This window comes from Typopeltis vanoorti, chromosome 8 (genome assembly GCF_054136105.1).
Source record: "Typopeltis vanoorti isolate ZY-2024b chromosome 8, IOZ_Tvanoo_1.0, whole genome shotgun sequence".
Taxonomy (NCBI): Eukaryota; Metazoa; Arthropoda; class Arachnida; order Uropygi; family Thelyphonidae; genus Typopeltis; species Typopeltis vanoorti.
In genome coordinates, this window is record NC_143556.1 from 91304579 (window position 1) to 91327284 (window position 22706).

The 22706-nt window shown below is 35.9% G+C and overlaps 1 protein-coding gene across 3 annotated transcripts in view; it reads right to left on the reverse strand.

The window, feature by feature from the left end:
* Positions 1-22706, reverse strand: part of Tim9b (Translocase of inner membrane 9b) — a 43881-nt gene that overhangs the window by 3949 nt on the left and 17226 nt on the right. For all 3 annotated transcript variants that reach the window (XM_090396821.1, XM_090396820.1, XM_090396819.1), the window contains exon 3: positions 8784-8879. In XM_090396821.1, coding sequence (XP_090252947.1) covers positions 8784-8879 — 96 coding nt within the window. The remainder of the gene's footprint in view (positions 1-8783; positions 8880-22706) is intronic.

Sequence of the window (22706 nt, forward strand, 5' to 3'; positions counted from 1 at the left end):
CCTACAATCTTTCCTGATCTCCTTCTTCAAGTTCTTGCATTCAGGACGATTTTTGTGTTTCTTTCTTTCCTCCATCATTTTCAGTATCTTGTCATTCATCCAGGGTTTACTCATTTTCTTCTCAAATTTGGGAATTGTTTGTTTTACTGCCTTTTTTATACCCTCTTTAAATTTCTACCATTTATCCTCAATCTCATCTTTAGCGTTTGGTGGGATCAGGAATATTAACAGCAGTGGATTATGCCAGTTCCTTTAAAAATTTATCTTGTATTTCTTGATTTTTAACATACCCAGGGACTGATATTGGATCAGACCACAACCCTGTGGTCATTAAAGTAGCAATAAAATTAAAGAGAGGTGCTTAAGGGTCAAAGTTATATAACTGAGAGGAGACCTCCACATAGCCTTTAAAATAATGTGGAGAACCAACCAGGGCTTCTGACCTAATGTCCAATCCTCACCTTCTCGTAGTGCACCTTGTTGGGTATCTACTTAGATACTGAAAGAACAAGGATGGGCTGGCAATTTGGGATTTAGCCGACCAAATTGTATTCTTATTGGTTAAACCAAAATAAAAAATGATGGTACAACATGACAAAATTTCATGCCGGATGGGGTGTTGCCCGGTTAAACAAGGCCCCCGTTGTTTTCGCCAGGGAACCAGGGCAAATAGCAAAAAGTCAGCTACTGGAACAAATTGAACACAAACTCCAACTCAACATCACCAGAGTTAAAGATCGGTACTATCAACATAAGAAACCTGAATGGCAAAGAAATGGAGCTAGCTGAGGAATTAGATAAGTACCAGATCGACATAATAGGGGTGACTGAAACAAAAAAGACCAAAACTGGTGAGATCTTCCTGAGCAATAAATACAAAATGTTATATTCAGGCAATGACAATCAAGGAAAAGAAGGAGTAGCCATAGTATTCAACACAAAATACAAGGCTAATCTTCTTGAATGGCAGTCAGTCTCAAGTAGAGTAATGTGGGCAAATATGAGAATGGGGATCTGGACAATGAGACTTATTAGTGCCTATGGTCCCACAGAAGGTTCTACTAAGGTAGAAATGGAGGAATTTTTTTGAGGCTTTAGAAAAAGCAACTGACACAATGAAAAAGGAAAAGTTGGTCCTTGTTGGGGATCTAAATACCAGAGTAGGAAATGATTGTGAGACATACAAAAATATTTTGGGAAAATTTGGAGAAAAGAGCAAAGCTAATAATAATGGCAAATATCTGTTGGATTTCTGCTCAGGACATGGACTGGTTATTACTAACACCATGTTCCAACATAAAAATGTGCACAAATTCACATGGAGAGAAGAGGCTTGGAATAAGAAAAGAAAATAACATAGTCAAATATCATTGACTATGTTATTGTCGATAGTGATGTTTTCTCCCTGGTGCAGGACACCAGAGTGTACAGAGGATTTGAAATTGGAAGTGATCACTATTTAGTCTTGAGCAGGATAAAACTGAATTTCATATTGAAAAGAATAACATGTAAGAAAGTTTTAAAGTGAATAAAAGTTGAGCAGCTCTCAGATGTGAACTGTAGACTAAAATGCACAAAGATTATTGAAGAAAAAATGAAAGAGTTTCAGAACAGGAATCAAACTTTGAAGATTCAGTGGCAAGCCTTGAAGAAAACCCTGATTGATTCAGCATGTGGTGAAGTTGTATGCAAGGATAAAAAAATCAGAACTCCATGGTGGACACAGGAAGTTAAAGAGGCAGTGAAGGAAAAGAAGAAAGCATATCAAAAGTTCCCATCAAATAAGTCAGCTTGTGCTCTTAGAGAATATAGAGACAAATGCAAGAATGCTAAACACTGTGTAAAACTAGGTAAACAAAAGTCATGAGAGGACTTTGGCAAGAATATAGAAAATAAATATCAAGAAGGTGGCAAAATATTCTGGAGGTTGTTGAAGAAGCTTAGGAATGGAGGAAAGAGTGCTGTAAAAGGAATTAGAGATGATAAAGATGATATGAAAATGGGAGAAAAAGATATCCTTGAAGTATGGAGTAATTACTTTGAGAAACTGCTAAATGAAACAAGCAGTGATGACAGCACAGCACAAAAAACACTCAACAGGCATACAGTCAGTAATACATATCCATACTTGAAGTAGAAAAAGCCATCCAAGACTTGAAATGTGGAAAGGCAGCAGGAGTAGATGATATTCGACCATAAATGCTGAAGTATGGTGGTATAAGAGTCTTACAGTGGCTGCACTGCATAGTTCAGAAAGCCTGGACAGAGGGACGAATTCCCGATGATTGGAGTAGAGCTCTCATAGTACCCATATATAAAAAGGGAAATAAAACTGAATGTCAGAATTACAGAGGTATTTCCCTACTGAGTGTTCCTGGCAAGATCTATGCAAGTATACTTGAGAAAAGGTTGAGAAGAATTGTGGAAGAAAAGCTTGGTGAAGAACAAGTTGGATTCAGACCAAATAGAGGTTGTCAGGATCAGAATCTTCACTTTACGACAAATAGTCGAGAAAGCATGGGAATATAACAAAGATCTGTATTTAAGTTTTGTCGATCTCGAAAAGGCATATGACAAGGTGCCAAGAGAAAAACTATTCGAAAAACTACAGTTATATGGTGTCAATGGGGCATTATACCAAGCAATACTTAGTCTTTATTTAAGTTGTAAGTCAGCAGTTAGAATTGAAGGAAGTACAGGAAGATGGTTTAATGTTAAATCTGGTGTGAGACAAGGATGTACATTATTCCCTCTGTTATTCATTATCTATATGGATCACATTATGAAGGAAAGTGGTATTAAACATGATATCAAAATTGGAGATGTTAATGTCAGCTCTTTACTTTATGTGGATGATGTTATACTTCTAAATAAATCCGCTACAAATCTGCAAGATTCTCTGACTAAATTGAATAGCTGTTGTAATAGATATGGTATGAAGGTAAGCAATAAAAAGACAAAGACAATGAAAATATGCAGAACCATTGAAAATGTCAACTGTGTTGTGAATGGAGAACCTGTGGAACAAGTAAAACATTTCAGCTACTTACGCATGATTTTTAGTGAAGATGGTAAATTAAATATAGAAATAGACAACAGAATCAGCGAAGCTGGTATGGTGGGAAGTCAATTGAATAAATTCATATGGAATAAGAGAGAAATTAGTCGGAACACTAAATTTGCTGTATACAAGACAGCGTTCAAACCAGTTTTAACTTATGGACCTGAGAGCTGGGTCAGAAGTAAAACACTTGACCAAAGACTAGAGACTGCAGATACGAGAGTCCTGAGAAAGATTATAGGCATGAACAGATGGCATCAATGGCAATATCATATTAAAAACGAGGATATTAGGAAAGAACTTGACATTGTCAGCATCCAGGAATGCGTTAGCAGAGCTAATCTCAGGTGGTATGGTCACTTAAACGGAATGGGCGAGGAAAGATGAGCAAAACAAGTGTTCTCTGCCAGGTTGGCAGCAAGATATAGGTGGATTGATATGGTACAAAGTGCCTTAGACGATAGAAATATAAGATCTGATAATGTTGGAGTCTTAACAAGTAACAGAATGATTTGGAGGAAAATTGTAGATAGGAAGTTAGTAATGATGTAATTTTTTTCATGTAGTACTATCATATCCTGTACACCCCTTGAGGGTACATGGCAGGAATTTGATGATGATGATGATAATAAAATTAAAGAAAATAATAAAACCTCTAAAAATATAAGAATATGATCTTGGCTCTCTTAAAAATCAAGAAATACCAGATAAATTTTTAAAGGAACTGGTACAATCCACTGCTGTTAATGTTCTTGATCCCACCAAGATCTCACCTCCTTTCCACATTTCTAGAACAGATAAATAGCCTTCACCCACGTATTCAATTCACCATGGAAAAAGAAAATTCTGGTACTTTACCATTCTTGGACATCCTCCTTGCTCGAACTTCTTCTTCTGGTACCTTATCTACAAAGATAAGGTACCAGAAGAAGAAGGTCTTTTGAAAGCTCACATTTACTGGAAGATATATTCATAAAAAGTCTGCTCACCACGCATCTCAAAAATTTGGAATCTTAAATCTCTAATTAATCGAGCACAAAGTTTGCTCTTCTCCCGTAATCTTACAACAAGAATTTTCCATCATTAAAAAGTTAATGGAATCGAATAATTACAACCCCAATCAAATCAAACTGATAATAATCTTATGTTCCAATAACTAAGGTTTCTTCAACAGACCACAGAGTTCCAATCCTTATATTCCAGGAATCTCAGAACCTATAGGTAGAATTTTGAAAAAGTATCAATTGATTTCCACATGCGTTCCTATCAACAAAATTTCCTCTTTATTGCCTTCTATAAAGGATAAACTGTCATCTCTATCTTTGGCTGGCGTTTACCAAATACCATATGAACGCGTTGTTTCTTATTCTGGACAAACTGGCCGTTCTGTGGAAAAAAGGATTAAGGAACATCAATATTATACTGAATACAACAAACCTCAGAAGTCTGGTCTAGCACAACACAGTATTAACACTACTCATAATATCCAATGTTATAAAGCTATTTTCCTCTATAGATCTGGGTTCAAATATGAAAGTCTTTTTAAAGAAAGTTGTGAAGCTATTTTACACCGACCGAATTTAAATCGAAATGATTGTCTCTCCCTCTCGAAGATCTGGGAGACATTAATTTTATGTAATCAATAAAAAAAACAATTATCTTAAAGATTAATTATTATTTTCTATTATTTCCTAGAACGCGGCAACAATTGTATTTTAATAGGTGATCCATCAAATGTTCGTTACTTGTATTCAATTCCTATAACTGTTTGTGTGACACTGAAGCTGTACTATTAGTTTTAGTATGAAATATCTGTACCTTTATTAATTAAAAGTTATTACTGTGGTGCTCTTACATGTTCTTTTAATAATTATACTATGCCACGGGTACCTCTAAAAATTTAACTCCTTTGGATTTATTCTTCTTATTCTGAGGATGAAGTCAGTTTCCTACAGACACCCTAAGACCACTTGCCATTCACTGCAGATTACTCTACTATGCAGCATACTAAGGCACAGCTTCAAGCTGTGGTCAGTTTATTATAATTACCTGTCTTATAGATTCAGATTTTTTTTTTTTTTTAAAAAACAAAACTTGCTCACAAATGGCTATCACCGAAGTTAAACTGCACATTCACTTTCACAAACTGCATGCATAACACTAACTATAATTTGCCTGTAATATTAAAATTTAGACAGATTCTAGTTAGATATGCTAATAACATCTGGGAATATCTCATTTAGAGACAGATTTCCAGCATCTCCTAACATGCATTTTGTCCTGTAAACCTCTATGAATATTTTTTATGCAACCCTGATGAATGTGCCAGTTATGTTAACCACCACTTTTTTCTGTCCAACTCGTTATATTAAGAGTCAGTACTAGAAAGTATTTGCCACTGAATCTCCAAGGTTTGGTTCATATTCTCAAACACTTTCATTTTTTCTTCAATAATCTTTGTGTATTTTAGTCTACAGTTCACATCTGAGAGCTACTCAACTGTTATTCGCTTTAAAACTTTCTTAAATGTTCTGCTTTTCAAAATGAAATTCAATTTTATCCTGCTCAAGACTAAATAGTGATCACTTCCAATTTCAAATCCTCTGTACACTCTGTTCTGCACCAAGGAGAAAACATCACTATTGACAATAACATAGTCAATGAGACTTTTCTTATTCCTTGCATCTTCTCTCCATGTCCTGAGCAGAAATCCAACAGGTATTTGCCATTATTATTAGCTTTGCTCTTTTCTCCAAATTTTCCCAAAACATTTTTGCATGTCTGATAATGATTTCTTACTCTGCTATTTAGATCCCCAACAAGGACCAACATTTCCTTTTTCATTGTGTCAGTTGCTTTCTCTAAAGCCTCAAAGAATTCCTCCACTTCTACCTTAGTAGAACCTTCTGTGGGACCATAGGCACAAAAATAAGTCTCATTGTCCAGTTCCCCATTCTCATATTTGCACACATCACTCTACTTGAGACTGCCTGCTATTCAAGAATATTAGCCTCGTATTTAGTGTTGAATAGTATGGCTACTCCTTTTCTTTGATTGTCATTGCCTGAATATAACATTTTGTATTTATTGCTCAAAAAGATCTCACCAGTTTTTTCTTTTTTTTTTTCCAGTCACCCATATTATGTCGATCTGGTACTTATCTAATTCCTCAACTAGCTCCATTTTTTTGCCATTCTTATGTTGATAGTACCGATCTTTAACTCTGGTGATGTTGAGTTGGGAGTGTGTTTTCAGTTTTGTTCCAGTAGCTGACTTTTTGCTATTTGCCCTGGTTCCCTGGCAAAAAAAAAACAGAGTCCTTGTTTAACCAGGCGAAGCACCAGCTGCATGGAATTCTTTTGGTTTAAGCCAATAAGAATACAATTTGGTAGGCTAAATCCCAAATTGCCAGCCCATCCTCGTCCGTTCAGTATCCAGATAGATACCAAACAGGGAGCACAGCAAGAAGATGAGGATTGGACATTAGGTCAGAAGCTCTGGTCAGTTCTCTGCATTCCTTCAAAGGCTATGTGGAAGTCTCCTCTCAGTTATACGGCTTTGACCCTTAAGCACCCCTGTAGAAATGTCTAGGAGTAAAAATAGTACCATCACAAACTAACAGGTCACAAACTCACCAAGAAACTGCTGAGAGCTGAAATGTGTGGTACGAAAAAATTGCCTGACCTTGATTGAAACACTCACTACCGAGTTCCAAAGTGCAAATACCTCTGCTGGCATTGCTTGCAGAGGTATTTGCACATATATCAGCAAAGGCATTTACAAGCATCAGGTAGAGTGATATGAGGCTCACTACTATTGTAATCTGGAGCAGTGAAACATGATCTCTGGAGTGATGAATCAGTCTTCACCATCTGGCAATCTGAAGGACAGATCTGGGTTAGCCAGATGCAAGGAAAACACTATCTGCCTAAATGTGTTCTGCAAAACTATGAAGTTTGGTTAGGTTAGGGATGTTTTCTATGGTTCTGGCTGGATCCCCTAGTTCAGAGGATCCATCTTTAAGGCAACAGCTTGGTTATGGCAGCAAAGATTTCTTATATCAACACAACAATGCCCCCATCCACAAAGCAAGTTCTGTGCAGGAATGGCTTAATGAGATAGATGTTGAACTTGACTGGCCTGCACAGAGCTCTGATCTCAACCCCAATGAAAACCTGTGGGATGAACTCTGCTTATTGGAACACCGACTGGAAGCCAACTGCCTGACATCAGCGAATGATTTCACTAATGCTCGTCTGGATAAATAGAAGGAAATTACTGCAGCAATACCATAATCTAGAAAGCCTTTTCAGAAGACTGAAGGCTGTTATAGCAGCAAAGGGTGGACCAACTCCATATTAATGTCTTCCATATTAGAGTGAGAAATGAGATGAGCAGGTGTTCAGATATTCAGATATCAGAGAACATACAGGGTGTTCAGGATAAATTTGACAGTTTCGTAAGGAAAAAGAAAATCTTCTTTGTATCTATTAAATTTAATGGATTGACAAAAAAACATTACAGGCAGAGTTAATTACAATACTATCAGCAAGATTTACTCAAAATAACCACCATTAGCATCGATCACAGCTTCAATTCTGCTTCGGAACCTCGAACAAGCTGATGCTACAGTCTCCCTGGGAAGGGCCGCAAAAACTGTTTTAATTTTATCCATTAACTGGGCTTTTGTATTACTGGAAGTGCGATTGGTGTCTTTTTCAACTGCGCCCCATACAAAATAATCCATGGGGTTAAGGTCTGGGGAGTTTGGAGGCCAAACATTTGGACTGGTGAAGTCGTAGAAATTTTCAGACAACCATTTTTGACTTTTCCCAGAGGTGTGGCAAGGGGCCGAATCCTGCTGCCATACATACGGCCTACCATTGGCTACCCTTGTTATCCAGGGCTTGACTACAGTTAGCAACTCCACGAACAAAGCCCGAATTCCAATGCCAGGGTTCTTCAACACCTGTTCCTGCAGATTTGCGAGGAATTCTGCTGTACGAACGCAATCAGATCGTCTGCTAGGGATCTTTCTTCTTGCTACATCCTCGTAGTCACCATTGCAAGTCTCTAGTTCATGCCTGATTGTTTTTACTGTATTCAGGGAGCATTGGGCAGCAGTCGTAATATCCTTATTTTGATGGCGGGCACGAATCATCATGATACAAGTTATTCTCTTCCATGATTCAGGTGGGTTCCAGCTATCCATCCTTTCTGACATCTTGTATATGAATGAAGAAGGGTCCAAACTTTTAAATGAAGAGAAGTGTGTGTTAATACATGTAACTTACGGAAAAATATAATTAATTATAAATATGTCAAATTTATCCCGAACACCCTGTATATGTTCCATTTCCCAGTGGTTTCGACTTATTCATACTGTGAGGTTTCATTATCAAAGCATTTTTGTTTTAACTTTGCAATTTCAGTAATATTTCACTACATCAGTGGTGAAACTGATTAACCACCCAAACAGCCACATGGATAAAATATCTCAAAAATATAAGCTTCATATCCATGTTATTTCAGTGGTAGAAAAATATTATATTATCTTTGATTGACACTGCATTGATGTACTTTAATTATTAATTTGCATGCAATCAATCATTAATTTGCATGTAGTTCATTTCTATTTAAATCATGAAATAAATGAAACACTTTAATTTCTCTAAAAATTAAAAGTTTAATAGACTACATTTAATAAACATTATCTGCTTACCTCTTCATTTGAAAGTTCTCTCTGATTTAAGTTATTTATGCAGTGATGGAAACATGACTCTGCCATTTTATTATATATTAATAAGAAATCTTTCATCTGAAATTTAACAACTACATTAGTCACACATATTATTCACCACATTTTATAATTGCTGACAGGTACAAATACACTATCCTATCAGAGGGCCTATGCATATAAAACATGTGAAAATCAATGCTTGTGATAGGGAACGTTATTATTATTTGAGACCTCCAGGGAGTCAAGGATTCATCGAGGGAGGCTATAAATCACCCAAACCAGCTGTCATGCCTTCAGTTTCTTGTAGCATAACCCCGCTAATATAATATGCTGCTGGAAATCTTATCATGCAAAAGTGCATAACTTTACACTTACCAAAATTAAACTGACAGCCATTTTCATTTGCCGAAATTTCCAGCCTAACCTAACTTAACCTAATACTGGCTATCAGTAGCATCGCCAATTGCCCCGCCTATCTTCGCATCATCGGAAAACAATTGCACATCTCTTGTTAGACCCTTCCTAATGTCATTAATGTATACATTGAACAATAATGGCCCAAGGACTGAACCAAGATGTACACAACTGGTCACCTTAAATCTAGCAGATTCACACCTACTGTATACCACTTTTTTAATATCTGTCTATCAACTATCCACTGATCCAAGTAGAGTTTATATTCCAATCCCATATTCTCCAATTTATGCAACAGCCTTTCGTGTAGTATCCTATCAAATGCCTTAGAAAAATCCAACATTATAGTGTATCCATACCCTTTACCCAACTTGGCCATAACATTGTTATAAAATATGAGCAAATTGCTAAAACATGACCTTCCTTTAGTAAATTCACACTGCTCCTTGCAGAGTATAGCTTGTTTGTCTATCCATTTTTGTATGCAAGTTCTTACTAACTTCTCCAAAATCTTCACTATGACACCAGAGATACTGGTAGGTAGGTAGGTAGGTAGTTAGAAACATCAGTTTTTGGACCATCCTTGTACAATGGAACTATCATACAATCCTTCCATTGCTGTGGTATCATTCCTAAGCTGAGACTCAAGTTACACAAACACATGAAGGGCCTAGCCAATTCAGCTGAGTATTCCTTTAGCAAACGGGCTGTCTGTCCCTATTGACGAATTCTTATCAAGGGTATGCAACAGTTCTTCGACCTCATTTTCATGAAGCTGTAACTCTTCATCCAATGTAACAGTAGCACTATGTACCATGTCATACACCTAGTTGACATATCTTAGCAAAGTACTCATTAATTGAACAATCTCATTAGCTTCTGGCACTCGAGTATTATCTGCATTCAATAAAGTTATTCCTTCACATTCATTCTTTCTTTGTCTGTGCACTTCGCAACCATATGACTGGGGACACGTCGAAGACGTGAGGAATTTGAGGATCTTCCTCAGCCATAATCAAATTAGCCAGTCTTGGGTGCGGACAGTAGGGTTTTTTCCACCAGTTTATCTGGTTTTTCATCCTGCAAGCAGGCAAACCGGCTCCATGAACACACACGGATCTACAGCCATAAATACTGTAGAATAATAAATACATAAATACCATAACTGCATTCAATAAAGTTATTCCTTGACATTCATTCTTTCTTTTGCTTGTGGCATAACGATAAAATTCTTTTGTATTGTCTTTAGCTTGCATAGCTAATTTCTTTTCATACTCCGATTTAGCATTCTGCACAATACTTTTCTTTATATATATCATAACTCCTCACACTCTTATTCTCACAATATTCTTTCCACATCATCTTCTTCTTGTGTATCTCTTGTTTAATAAGGTTGCACATCCATTTCACTCCCAACCTATTTATTCTTCAAACGCTAATACATTATATACCACCTCAGCAATACATGGGAATTTCAAAATTCCCATGTATTGCTGACATTTTTCCCATTCAGTAACTTATTATTATAGTGTATGATGATAAACAGCATGCGGCCCCTTTTATGAGGAAGTATGGCACCATCTCATTCCTCCCAAATTTTATTCGGGCTTGAGACCGGCATAACTGACGAATAGGCCTATGGCTGGGAGTCAAGTATTCCTGACTGTAATCTGTGTGTGTTCATGGAGTTGGTTTGCCCGTTTGCGGGAGGAAAATCCTCAGATAAACTGGGGAGAAAAACCCTGCATTCCACGCCCAAGACCGGCTAACTTGGCTATGTCTCAGAAAGATTCTTAAGCTACTCACATCGACGACGAGAATCGAACCCAGGACACTCCTTCCCTAGACATATGGTTGTGAAGCACATAACCACTCGGCTAACCAGACTATTCAGTAACTGATAACATGGGAACAAATATAGTACTCTCCTTAAGATGATCATAATTTCCAACTTTGTAGTTCAACATGTAACCTGTTTTAATTGGAGCATCAATACAATTACATGTTTCCCAAGAAAGTACAGCAAGATCACTGTCACCAACTGATGGTCATACCATCTTTGAAGATGATCCACATGAAGGACATCCAAAAAGTGTAACGACACCAGAAATCAGTGATCAAATGCACGATTTGGTATTGGATCACCGGTGAGTCAAAGTGAGTGAAATTGCTGAGCCTATAGGCATTTCAAAAGAATGTGCAGAATATATTTTGCAGGAAGAATTGCAAATGAAAAAGCTTTGCAATTCTTCCATGCTTGCTCATAGCAGATCAAAAATGCACTCACATGAAAATCTCTGAACAGTGTTTGGCGTATTTTAACAAGAATAAAACTGATTTTGTGTGTCGATTTATTACTATAGATGAGACTTGGCTTCACCATTACACACCAGAATCCAAACAGCAGTCAAAACAGTGGCAGAAGCCGGTTCCATAAGCAGGAAATGTCATGGCATCGTGTTTTGGGATGCTAAAGGCATTTTATTTATTAATTATCTTGAAAAGGGTAAAACAATAACGAGGGAATATTATTCCGATCTTTTAACCAGACTAAACAAAATAATTGGTGAGAAAAGACTCAGTTTGCAGAAGAAAAAAATCATTTTTCATCAGGACAATGCACCTGCCCACAAAAGGTGTTTTGGCAATGGGAAAATTAAGGGATCTGAACTATGAATTGTTGGAACAGCCACCCTATTCCCCAGATTTGGCACCCTCTGACTGCTGTCTCTTCCCAAAATAAAATAAAACAAAATAAATCTCTCCTCGCTGGTCAGCACTTTTCTTCGAATCAAGAGGTGATTGCAGCTGTAGAGGGGTATTTTGTAGATCTTACTGAGAACCTCTACAGGGACAGGATAATGTCACTGGAGCATCCTAGGAATAAATATAAGGAAGATTATGTTGAAAAATAAAAATAATTTTGAAATTATAAATTCGTTTTTTCATTGTTAGGCCGAGAATTTTTCAGACCACCCTCGTAATTAGTAGTATTCCTCCTCTCCTATCTCTTCTGTCATTTCTAAAAATAGTATATCCATTATACTCAATCCCAGTTACCATATCTGATTCTGATAGCCAGGTTTCGCTAATATCTACAGATTTAGGCCACATCATATTCAATAAAGCAACGAACTCAACCCCTTTGTTTCTGATGCTCCTGGCATTTGTGTATAGATATAATAAATTACCACCTAGCCTATTCTTATAATTAAATATGCAATCTATTTGGCCTTCTTATAGAACTTTTTCTTTTCCCTCCGTAGACATACTTAAAAGGTCCGAACCCAAAGCATATTTTTCCATCCCTTCACTACATACATAATCATTTTGAATATCCAAATTATGTATTTCCAAAATTCATAAATTGTATCTATTTCATTTAAATCAAACGTTATTGATAATTTTCTAACCATCACCTGGTTAGAAAACCATCCATCACAAATACCATATTGTATAACTGCAAGCCAAAGTAAAAGTTTTATTGTACCACTGGATACAGTAGAATGTCCTAATAACTTACTTTAAAATATGTAAGGGAAATTTATTCATTCATATGTACTTCACCAGGAGTTGAGACCAATTGGTTTTTATAATGCAAATTTTGAAAAGCAAATAGTTTTTTTATTACTTAATATAACATTATACTGATATTTAATATAACATTTAAGACTTTTCAAAAATACCAATTTTAGAAATAAAAGTATCAAAAAATTGAAACTGGCATGCTATATATGTTTATCAATTTATAAAAATTGTGTCTGTCCAATGCAGAAGGGATGCAACATACAGTTAAGCAAGTTCCCACCTAATGCACAACTTATACAAGACACAGCCAGTGTGAATGTATAGTATATAAAGACAACAGTAATTTAAAATTCTAAAAATAGTTGTAAACTTTTCATTAAATACCTTATCATATTTGAAAACTAGGTGCATATTAAAAAATTATGTGGGAATATTGCAAATTTCTAAAGATAATGCCTTCATATATCATATTTCACTTTTAATAAATAAAGGTGTAGGTACTCCATACCCAACAATGCATAACATTGTCCCCCCGCCCCAAAAAAAAGCACTACATGTTAGTAACACCCTGTTCCAACATAAAGATGTGCACAAATTAATGTGGAGAGAGGATACATGAAATAAGTCTGACTGGCTGTCATTGTAAACAGCAATACCTTCACGCTGGTTCAAGACACAAGGGTATACAGAGAATAAGAAATCAGAAGTGATCACCATTTTGTTTTGTGCAGGATAAAATTGAATATCATATTGAAAAGACAAGTGTGTAAGAAAGTTTTAAAACATCAAAGTTGAGCAGCTTTCAGAGGTGAACTGTAGATTTAAATACACAAATATTATTCAAGAAAAAATGTTAACGTTTTTAATAATTCAATTTTTTAAAATCTTCAAGCCTTGAAGATTAAGTGGCAAGCCCCAAAGAAAACATTGACCGATTCAGCTAGAGAGGTGTGGTGAAGTTGTAAGAATAGAAAAATAAGAACACATGGGGGGAACAAGATGTTAAAGAAGCAGTCCTGAAAAAGAAGAAAATATTATTATTATATGACACCTCCAGTGAGTCCAAAGACTCATCGAGGCAGGGCACCTACTCTACAGCTCATTCTAACTGTAACTACACCAACACCATCTACTGCCCACCACCACCACCACCACTAGTATTTCCACAGACATTCACAAACATCCATGCCCACAGTGGGATTCGAACCTGCAGCCCTTTTGGCTGAAGAGAGGTTACACTAACCACTCAGCCAACAAGGCTGTCATATACTGAAAGTTCCTAGCAAATAAGTCAGCATATGTCCTAAAAAGTATACAGAGAAACTTAAAAGAAAACTAAGCTATGAATACAAGTAGCTAAACAGGGAAGACTTCAGTAAGAATAGAGAAGATAAATATTAGGAAGGTGACAAAATGTTCTGGAAGTTATTGAAAAAGCTTAGAAATGGAGGAAAGAATATTATAAAAAGAATCAAAGATGATAAAGTTCATTTTTAGTAGTTGTTTATGTAATTTTTTTTAAAAATGAATGCTGATCACCACCTAACTCTGACAGAAAGGTAAGATGATAAATGTGGTGTGAAAACTGAAGCTAAGAATATCCAAGATATCTGAAGCACAGGTAACCCTCGTATAACACGGATGTTAGGCTCCAAAGAAAAAGTAGGGTTATGTTAAGAAATCTTTTTTTTTTAATTATATAAACGACATATTCAATAAAAATAAAAAATATATTTTTATTTAATTCAGGTAATTCGTGTAATTTAAGAAAACATATATACTATGTTTATACATAAACAATGAAACAAATACATAGTATAAATTGTTAGTAAACTTCATTGCACATAATGCATAAATATTAGGCAAAATAAAATAAAGTGCATATTTTAATCGTCATCTCTGTCTTCAAAAATAACATTTCGTAGATGTTCTTTATTTACGAATGGCCGGACCTCGTCATCACTTGAAATCTCTTGGACATTTCTATAATTCTCATTGCATACTTCAGCTGGTTTAGTTATTAAGAAGTCAGTAATAAGGCCTTGCTTACCATTATGATGCAATTTTTTTTATCAAGTTCATAATATGGAGCTAAATAAATATCCAATTGTCTTGTGAATTTTCCGGAGGGATTATTATCCATAAAATAACTTCCTAACTTTCTTGCCAAGTCCAATCCTTCTGCTAATTTCTTTAAACTGAATTTTTTAACGGATTCATCATGATCAGAATCTTTGGCAGAACTTTCCGTGCCATTTGGCTCTACGTCATCTATTAACTGTACCAGTTCCTCCTCATTTAAACCTATTTCCCCATCAATTAATTTATTAATTTCATTTTCAACCATATCGCAAAATCCCTCTAAGTGGCTATTACTATAAAAATAAATTTTCTACATAAAAAATGCATTACATATTAATTATGTATATAACTCACCAGAAAATAAAGTGTTCAGCTTGAGATTAACACACTAATGATTTTTAATGTGCCATCCTGGCAGAAAAAGAAGATAATGGTCAACAATAAACACACTTTATACGGTAACACAATTGTTACATACATGCGTGCTAAAGGGCATTTCCCCAAATATGAAGTCGCTGTAACTACATGTGCGATGCAGGCAGACACAAATTTAACAAAGATAAATTTTGATTTTTAAGTCGAGTGGCGAAAAAATATACGAAAAGATAAAGGGTTGCTACAATTTGTAGACTGTGTTATATCGAAACTGCATTGAACAACGGTTACTACAATTTGTAGGTCGCGTCATATCGAAACTGCGTTGTATAAGTACAACGTTATACGAGGGTTACCTGTAATTACTTTCAAAGATTGTTAAACAAAACAAACAGTGACGAGACAGTAGTAGAAATCAGGGGCAATGAAAACAGGAGTGCATATCAATACTTGAGGTAGAAAAGTCAGCAAAAACTTGAAATTTGGTAAGACAACTGAAGTAGATGTTATTTGACCAGATAGGGAAGTATCAAAATTGTGTTGTGGCTACACTGCAAAATTCAGAGGATAAGGATATCTTCTGAATTACGGATAACTCCAGACATTTAGGATAAGGATATCCCAGATGTCTGGAGTAATTACAGGAACAAACAGGAGTATATGTAAACACTGGAAGTAGAAAAAGCCATCAAACTTTGTTGTGGCTATATTGCATAGTTCCTATCTATAAAAAAGGGAATAAAGCTGAATGTGAGAATTACAGAGGAATTTCTGTACTAAGTGTGAAAATTTATCCAAATATACTTGAAAAGAAGCTGAGAAAAACTGTAGAAAAGAAACTTGGAAAGAACAAGCTGAGTTCAGGCCAAACAGATGCTGTCTGGATCATATTTTCACTTTAAGACAGATAGTCAGATATCACGGTAATATAATAACAAGAATGATCTGTATTTAAGTTTTGCTAATCTGGAAAAGCATATGATAAGGTATTGAAAGTAAAGCTCTTCAAAACAATACAATTATATGGTGTAAATTGAACATTATATCAAGCAACACATAGTCTCTGTTTGAGTTGTAAGTCAACAGTTAGGAATGAAGGCTATGCAGGAAGAGATGCTTGATGTTAAATCAGGTTTGAGACAAGGGCACATATCACCACATAATGAAGAAAAGTGTCATTAAATCTGATATCAAAATTGGAGATTTACTTTATTATACTATTACTATATTCTGAGCGTTATATTATACTCCAGTTCCATTATAATCCAGTACAATTCTTACAGAATTGTACTGGATTTATAACTTCTATAAATTCAATAACTGCTATAACAAATTTGGTATGAAAATCAACAATAAAAAGATAATGAAAATGGCAGAAACATTGAAAACATCAACTCTATCCTAAATAGAAAACCTATAAAACATGTAAAACATTTCAACTGTTTAGATACAACTTTTAGTGAAGATGGCAAATTAAATATGGCAATAAACAGAATTAGCAAAGCTGATATGGTACGAAGACAACTGAATATATTTATATGGAATAAGAAAGAAATTAGTCAAAACGCTAAACTAACTATATTCAAGACTATGTTGAAACCATTTTTAACTTATTGATCTGAGAAGTGTATTAGAAATAAAACACTTGATCAGAGACTGGAGACTACAGATATGAGAGTTCTGAGAAAGATTAGGGGACTGAACAGATGGTTCAATGGCATTATCATATTAAAAATGATAATATTAGGAAATAACATATGACATTGTTAGCAGAGCTAATCTCAGGTGGTATGGCCACTTAAACAGAATGGATGAGGAAAGGTTAGCAAATCAAGTGTTCTTTGTCAGGGTGGCAGGAAAAAGATCCAGAGCAATTCTGTCTATATCGTCTATTATTATTGTCTATATGAATGCAAAATGATGTTCTGTGAAGAAGAAAGAAATACTTCTTTCTTCTTCACAGTAAAATCAGAATATAGCAATATCATTTAGGTTATATATTCAAAATAAGACAAACAAAATAGTTCCTTTGTATATTTGTTATAGTTTCTTCACTAGAAATTAGACAGCATTACAGATTTCATTGCATACTTTGTAAATAATAACTTCTGTAACTAACATCATCAAGAATGAATGCCAACAAAATTCATTATAGCTTACTTGCCTACCAACCATTTAGGATATATCAAAAAGAAAAGATTTTGTTGTTTCTGGTGAATGCTGCACAGGTAAATACTTAAAGAAGGTTTACTTCAAGAGTTCTTTCATTTCATTTCTGGATTTCCTTTTCAGATGTCTAAATTCACTTTATCCCTCATGCCTTGTTGTTACTCGCTCCAATCACACGATTACCAAAGGAATCAAATTGGTCAGTTATGTATACAAATTCTGGAAACAAAATGCAGTGACCATGAAATGATCACATGGGTTGCAGCCAGTATTATGAGAACTTCTACAAACAAGGGATATATGTGGAACTACAAGGCTGCTGATTATGTAAAGCTTAGGAAACAACCGGGAGCTGTAGCTTGGAAAGAGGAGTGGAGTGGGAAGAATATACTTGCTCAGGTTGATAAAGGCAGCAAAAGAGAAGAAATTATGAGAAGTATGAGAAGAAATTAAACAATCAAGCTAAGAAAAATTCTAGCGAGTTCTTTTGATATGTCACAAGAAGAAGGAAAAATTACTATGTGAGGATGATGCTAGTTAACGACCCTGGCAGATTGGTATAGTATGCCCACAGATACGAGACCCTTCGACACTTCTGATCATGTCAAAAGAAGGAGAATCCATTCCGATAATAGGGTAATCATATTGTGGGATATCGTATTGCGGGATGAGTGTTTATTATTACACGTCGGAAAATTAACTTATCTTTTATGATCATTGCAGTTTTTACTGTTGGCGACCAATTCGCACATTGCCTTATTTCTTTCTCCCCCCCTTCAACATGAATCGACTCTTCTTGGCAGTCTGCCAATGACAGCTCTCATTTATGTGGTCGGACTATAATAACCAGTAAAGAGGATATAGTTGAATTATTCAATGATCAGTTTATCAGCATATTTCATCCTCGTGAAGGCAACATCCAGTGAAACTGGAGTGTAGAATGTATGGCAGAGGAAGGACTGATGGTGGATGAGCAGGAAGTATATGAGGAATTATGAGTCCTATATTTTAAGACTCTTATATAATTAGGAGAAGTATATAAGTCTTGCAACAGGACAAGTCCTGAGTTAGTGAAAGGTGGGAAAAATTATTCCACTTCACAAAAGGGGAGGGAAATAAGACTAAGGCTGCAAACTATAGGCAAATCTGTGTGTCTGGATTGTTGTTAAGTATTAGATAAGTTGGTGAGGACTGTGTCAGGTTTTAGCAATCTGCTTGCATGTTACAATAAGGTAACAAACTCACTCAATAAAAGAGATGCATAATGGTGTTCTTGGATTTTTCAAAGGCCTTTAATAGACTGCTACATGACAAGCTAGTAACTAAACTGAAACAGATGGGGTTAGATAACAGACTAGTAAGCTGGATAACTGATTAGCTGTTGAACAGGCATCAGCAAGTTGCATATGGAAGGGTGGTTTCCCAAAAAAGAGGGAGCTCACTAGTGAAGTGCTACAGGGATCTGTTTTGGTACCATTATTGTTGTTAAATTGTATGTTAATGAAAATGGGACCAGCTTAACTGGAGATGTGCAATTGTTTGCTAATGATGCAAAGTTGACAAAAGCTATGAAAAGAAGAGCAGACATTGTGGCCTTTGAGGGAGGATTGAAGTAGACCCTCTGTCCAAAAAGAAACCAAACTTTTGATAGAAAATAAAACAAGCCAATTATAATTATTCAAATCATTTATTTCAATCAATATGCTCTCCCTCAGCATCGATACAGAGCTTGGCATGATCAATTAATTCATCAAATGAGTTTTTTATATCAGTTTTTGGGATACTGTTGAGGGTCGTGATTACTGCAGCTTGAACGTTTTCAATGGTGCTGTATCACTTTCCTTTCATCGGCAAATGAAGTCAGGGGGAAGAGAAAGAAATCACAGGGTGCTAAATCAGGTGAATATGGTGAGTGATCCAACAAACAATCTTGGTTTTTGCTCAAAAACTGTCTCACAATGTTCAAACTATGAGATGGTGCATTATTGTGCAAAAGTGACCAGCTGCCTGCATCACGATATTCATGCCATAAGCGACGAATTCTCGCTACCAATCGCTTCAAAACTTCGAGATAAAATTCACCATTGAATGTTTGGCAGGAGGAATGAATTCTTTGTGGATATTGCCCTTGGAATCGTAGAAACAAATCAGCATTGTCTTAATTTTGACTTCTCCAAGCAACTTTTTTTTCGGATGCCCCTCTTCTGATGGTCTCCACTCAGCACTCTGATGCTTTGTTTCGGGCTCATACTCAAAACACCACATTTCGTCACAGTAAGGATCGTTTCAAGGAAGTTTGAGTCCTTACGAGCGGTTTCAATGAGGTCCTTGCAGTGCACAGGATTCGATACTTTTTTTTGGTCATCGGTCAACTTGTGGGGAACAAATCATGAATTCAATTTATGAAGGCCCAAACTCTCAGTCAAAATGTTGTGCACAATTGATTTTGGAATCACCATTTCATCTTCAATCAATCTCACGAACGATTTCAGGTTTTCTTTGATGAAATCACACACTTTTTGGATGGTAATTTTGCTCAGTCCAGTTTTTGGACAGCCTGGCTTTTCGTCATTCTCGAGCGTCTCACAATCACTTTGAAATAGTTTAAACCACTCGTAAACTTGAATACAGGATAAGCATTCATCCCCATATGCTTTTTGATGCATTTCGTCAAAACATTTACCAAGTTTAACACAAAAGTCAATCGCAGCTCTCTGTTTGAAACTCATTTTCCGACCATTCGTCAAAACACACTACACTATCACTCTTGGCACTATAACTCGGCTTCTAATGAAACAAATGTCATAAACAGTTGACATAACACTAATGAAGATTGCTGCTTTTGAAAACAAAAAGATACAATAGGTGGTGCCACTAGTTTCTTCTATTTTCAAAAAGTTTGGTTTCTTTTTGGACAGAGGGTGTAGACTACGTGAGTAGGCAAATGATTGGGGCTGTCAGTTTAACGTTGCAAAGTGCAAGGTCTTGAAATTTGGTAGACAAGGTTGGGATGCAGAGTATACAGTTAATGGAGAAATTTTGAAGGAAGTGGAGGAGATGAGAAATCTGGGAGTGATGGTGGACAGAGACTTGAAGTTTAGGGGTCACATTACTAAAATTGTAAGAACATCCTAATGGATTATGACATTAATCAGGAAGACATTGACATGAAAAGGAAAGCAAAGCATTTATGGTTCTCCTGTATAAGGTTTTATACAGGGGAAACCTGTATAAAGCCCCCTGTATACCAGTCACATATGAACTTCTGTGCACAGATTTTGATTGTCTGGTTTTTAGGGGGGGGGATGAGGATGTATTGGAGAAGTTCATTAAGTCAGTATCAGGTCTGTGGAATGTCAGATATGAGGAGAGATTGAGGGGAATGCAACTTACAGAGCTTTGTGGATAGAAGAGGAGATATGACTGAAACATATAAGTTGGTGAGCAGTTGTTACTAGATTAAGGTGGAGAAGATATTTCATAGCATAGAGGGAGGCAAAGGTAGAACTAGAGGCCATCCATGAAAGCTGTATAAGGAAAATGTGAACAGGAGATTGAGAAGCATGATCTTGGCATGGATGAATGAGTGGATGTACTAACATTCAATCATTATCAATAGCAAATATGTCACCATTGTCACACTTCCAGTGTGATCAGTGGAGCTAGAGAAGTACAAAAGTAAAATTAAGTAAGACCAAAATAAGCAAGTTTAGAGGTGAGGAGAATGGGCAGAAGAAAACAAAAGTTTTCTTGTTGCGAAGTTAATAATCAGAGGTCAGTGGTGATTATCAATATTTCAGACCTATTAAGGGAGCAAATAAATGCAACTGGATGTTGCAAGGAAATTTTGTAGTAGAAGAGTTCAAAGACAGGACACTATATAATTAGCATTTTGTGATATAAATGATTTTTGTTATTATTTGACAGAAGGAATCAAACACAGCAGTATAGTATAGTATAGTATAGTATATTGTTCACATGCTGTACTATACTGCTCTGTATACTATACTATACACAGCAGTATAGTACAGCATGTGAACAGTGGAGATGAAGATGGCAGCTGTGGCCAGTAATTAAGCTTCTATAGTATAACTTATCTAGTTTAGATGACTGTAAATGGTGGTACACATTGTTTATTTTGAAACAAAGATCAAAAAAAAAAATCAGCTAACGCCTTTTTATTCCCATATACGGGAGTAGGCGAGGCCATTTAGCCCTATCTAACTTTTGGAGACTGAGTGGGCAGTTCAATCTCCACTGGTACCCAATCAGAGACAGATGGAGACAAAGATTGGTTAATTAAATCCCATAAAAGAGATATTTTAGCAGTATAAACTGTTTCAGTGTAATCTAACATTCAGCCTATCATCATCATCATCAAATTCCTGCCATGTACCCTCAAGGGGTGTACAGGATACGATAGTACTACATGAAAAATTTACATCATTACTGACTTCCTATCTACAATTTTCCTCCAAATTAGTCTGTTACTTGTCAAGACTCCAACATTATCAGATCTTATATTTCTATCATCTAAGGTACTTCGTACAGTATCAATCCATCTATATCTTGGTCTTTCTCTGGGTGGTTTTCCTGCCAACCAGGCAGAGAACATGTGTTTTGCTAAATGTTTCCTCACCCATTCTATTTAAGTGACCACCTGAGATTAGCTCTGCTAATGCATTCCTGGATGCTGATGATGCCAAGTTCTATCCTAATATCATCGTTTTTAATATGATATTGCCATTGATGCCATCTGTTCACGCCTCTAATCTTTCTCAGGACTCTCATATCTGCAGTCTCTAGTCTTTGGTCAAGTGTTTTACTTCTGACACAGCTCTCAGATCCATAAGTTAAAATCGGTTTGAACACCGTCTTGTATACAGCTAATTTAGTGTTCCGACTAATTTCTCTCTTATTCCATATGAATTTATTCAATTGACTTCCTACCATACCAGCTTTGTTGACTCTGTTGTCTATTTCCATATTTAATTTACCATCTTCACTAAAAATTGTGCCTAAGTAGCTGAAATGTTTTACTTGTTCCAAAGGGTCTCTGTTCACAACGCAGTTGACATTTTAAGCAATTCTGCCTATTTTCATTGTCTTTGTCTTTTTATTGCTGACCTTCATACAGTATCTATTACAACAGTTATTCAATTTAGTCAGGGAATCTTGCAGACTTGTAGCAGATTTATTTAGAAGCATAACGTCATCTGCATAAAGCAAAGAGCTCACATTAACATCTCCAATTCTGATATCATGTTTAATACCACTCCTTCATAATGTGATCCATATAGATAATGAATAACAGAGGGAATAATGTACATCCTTGTC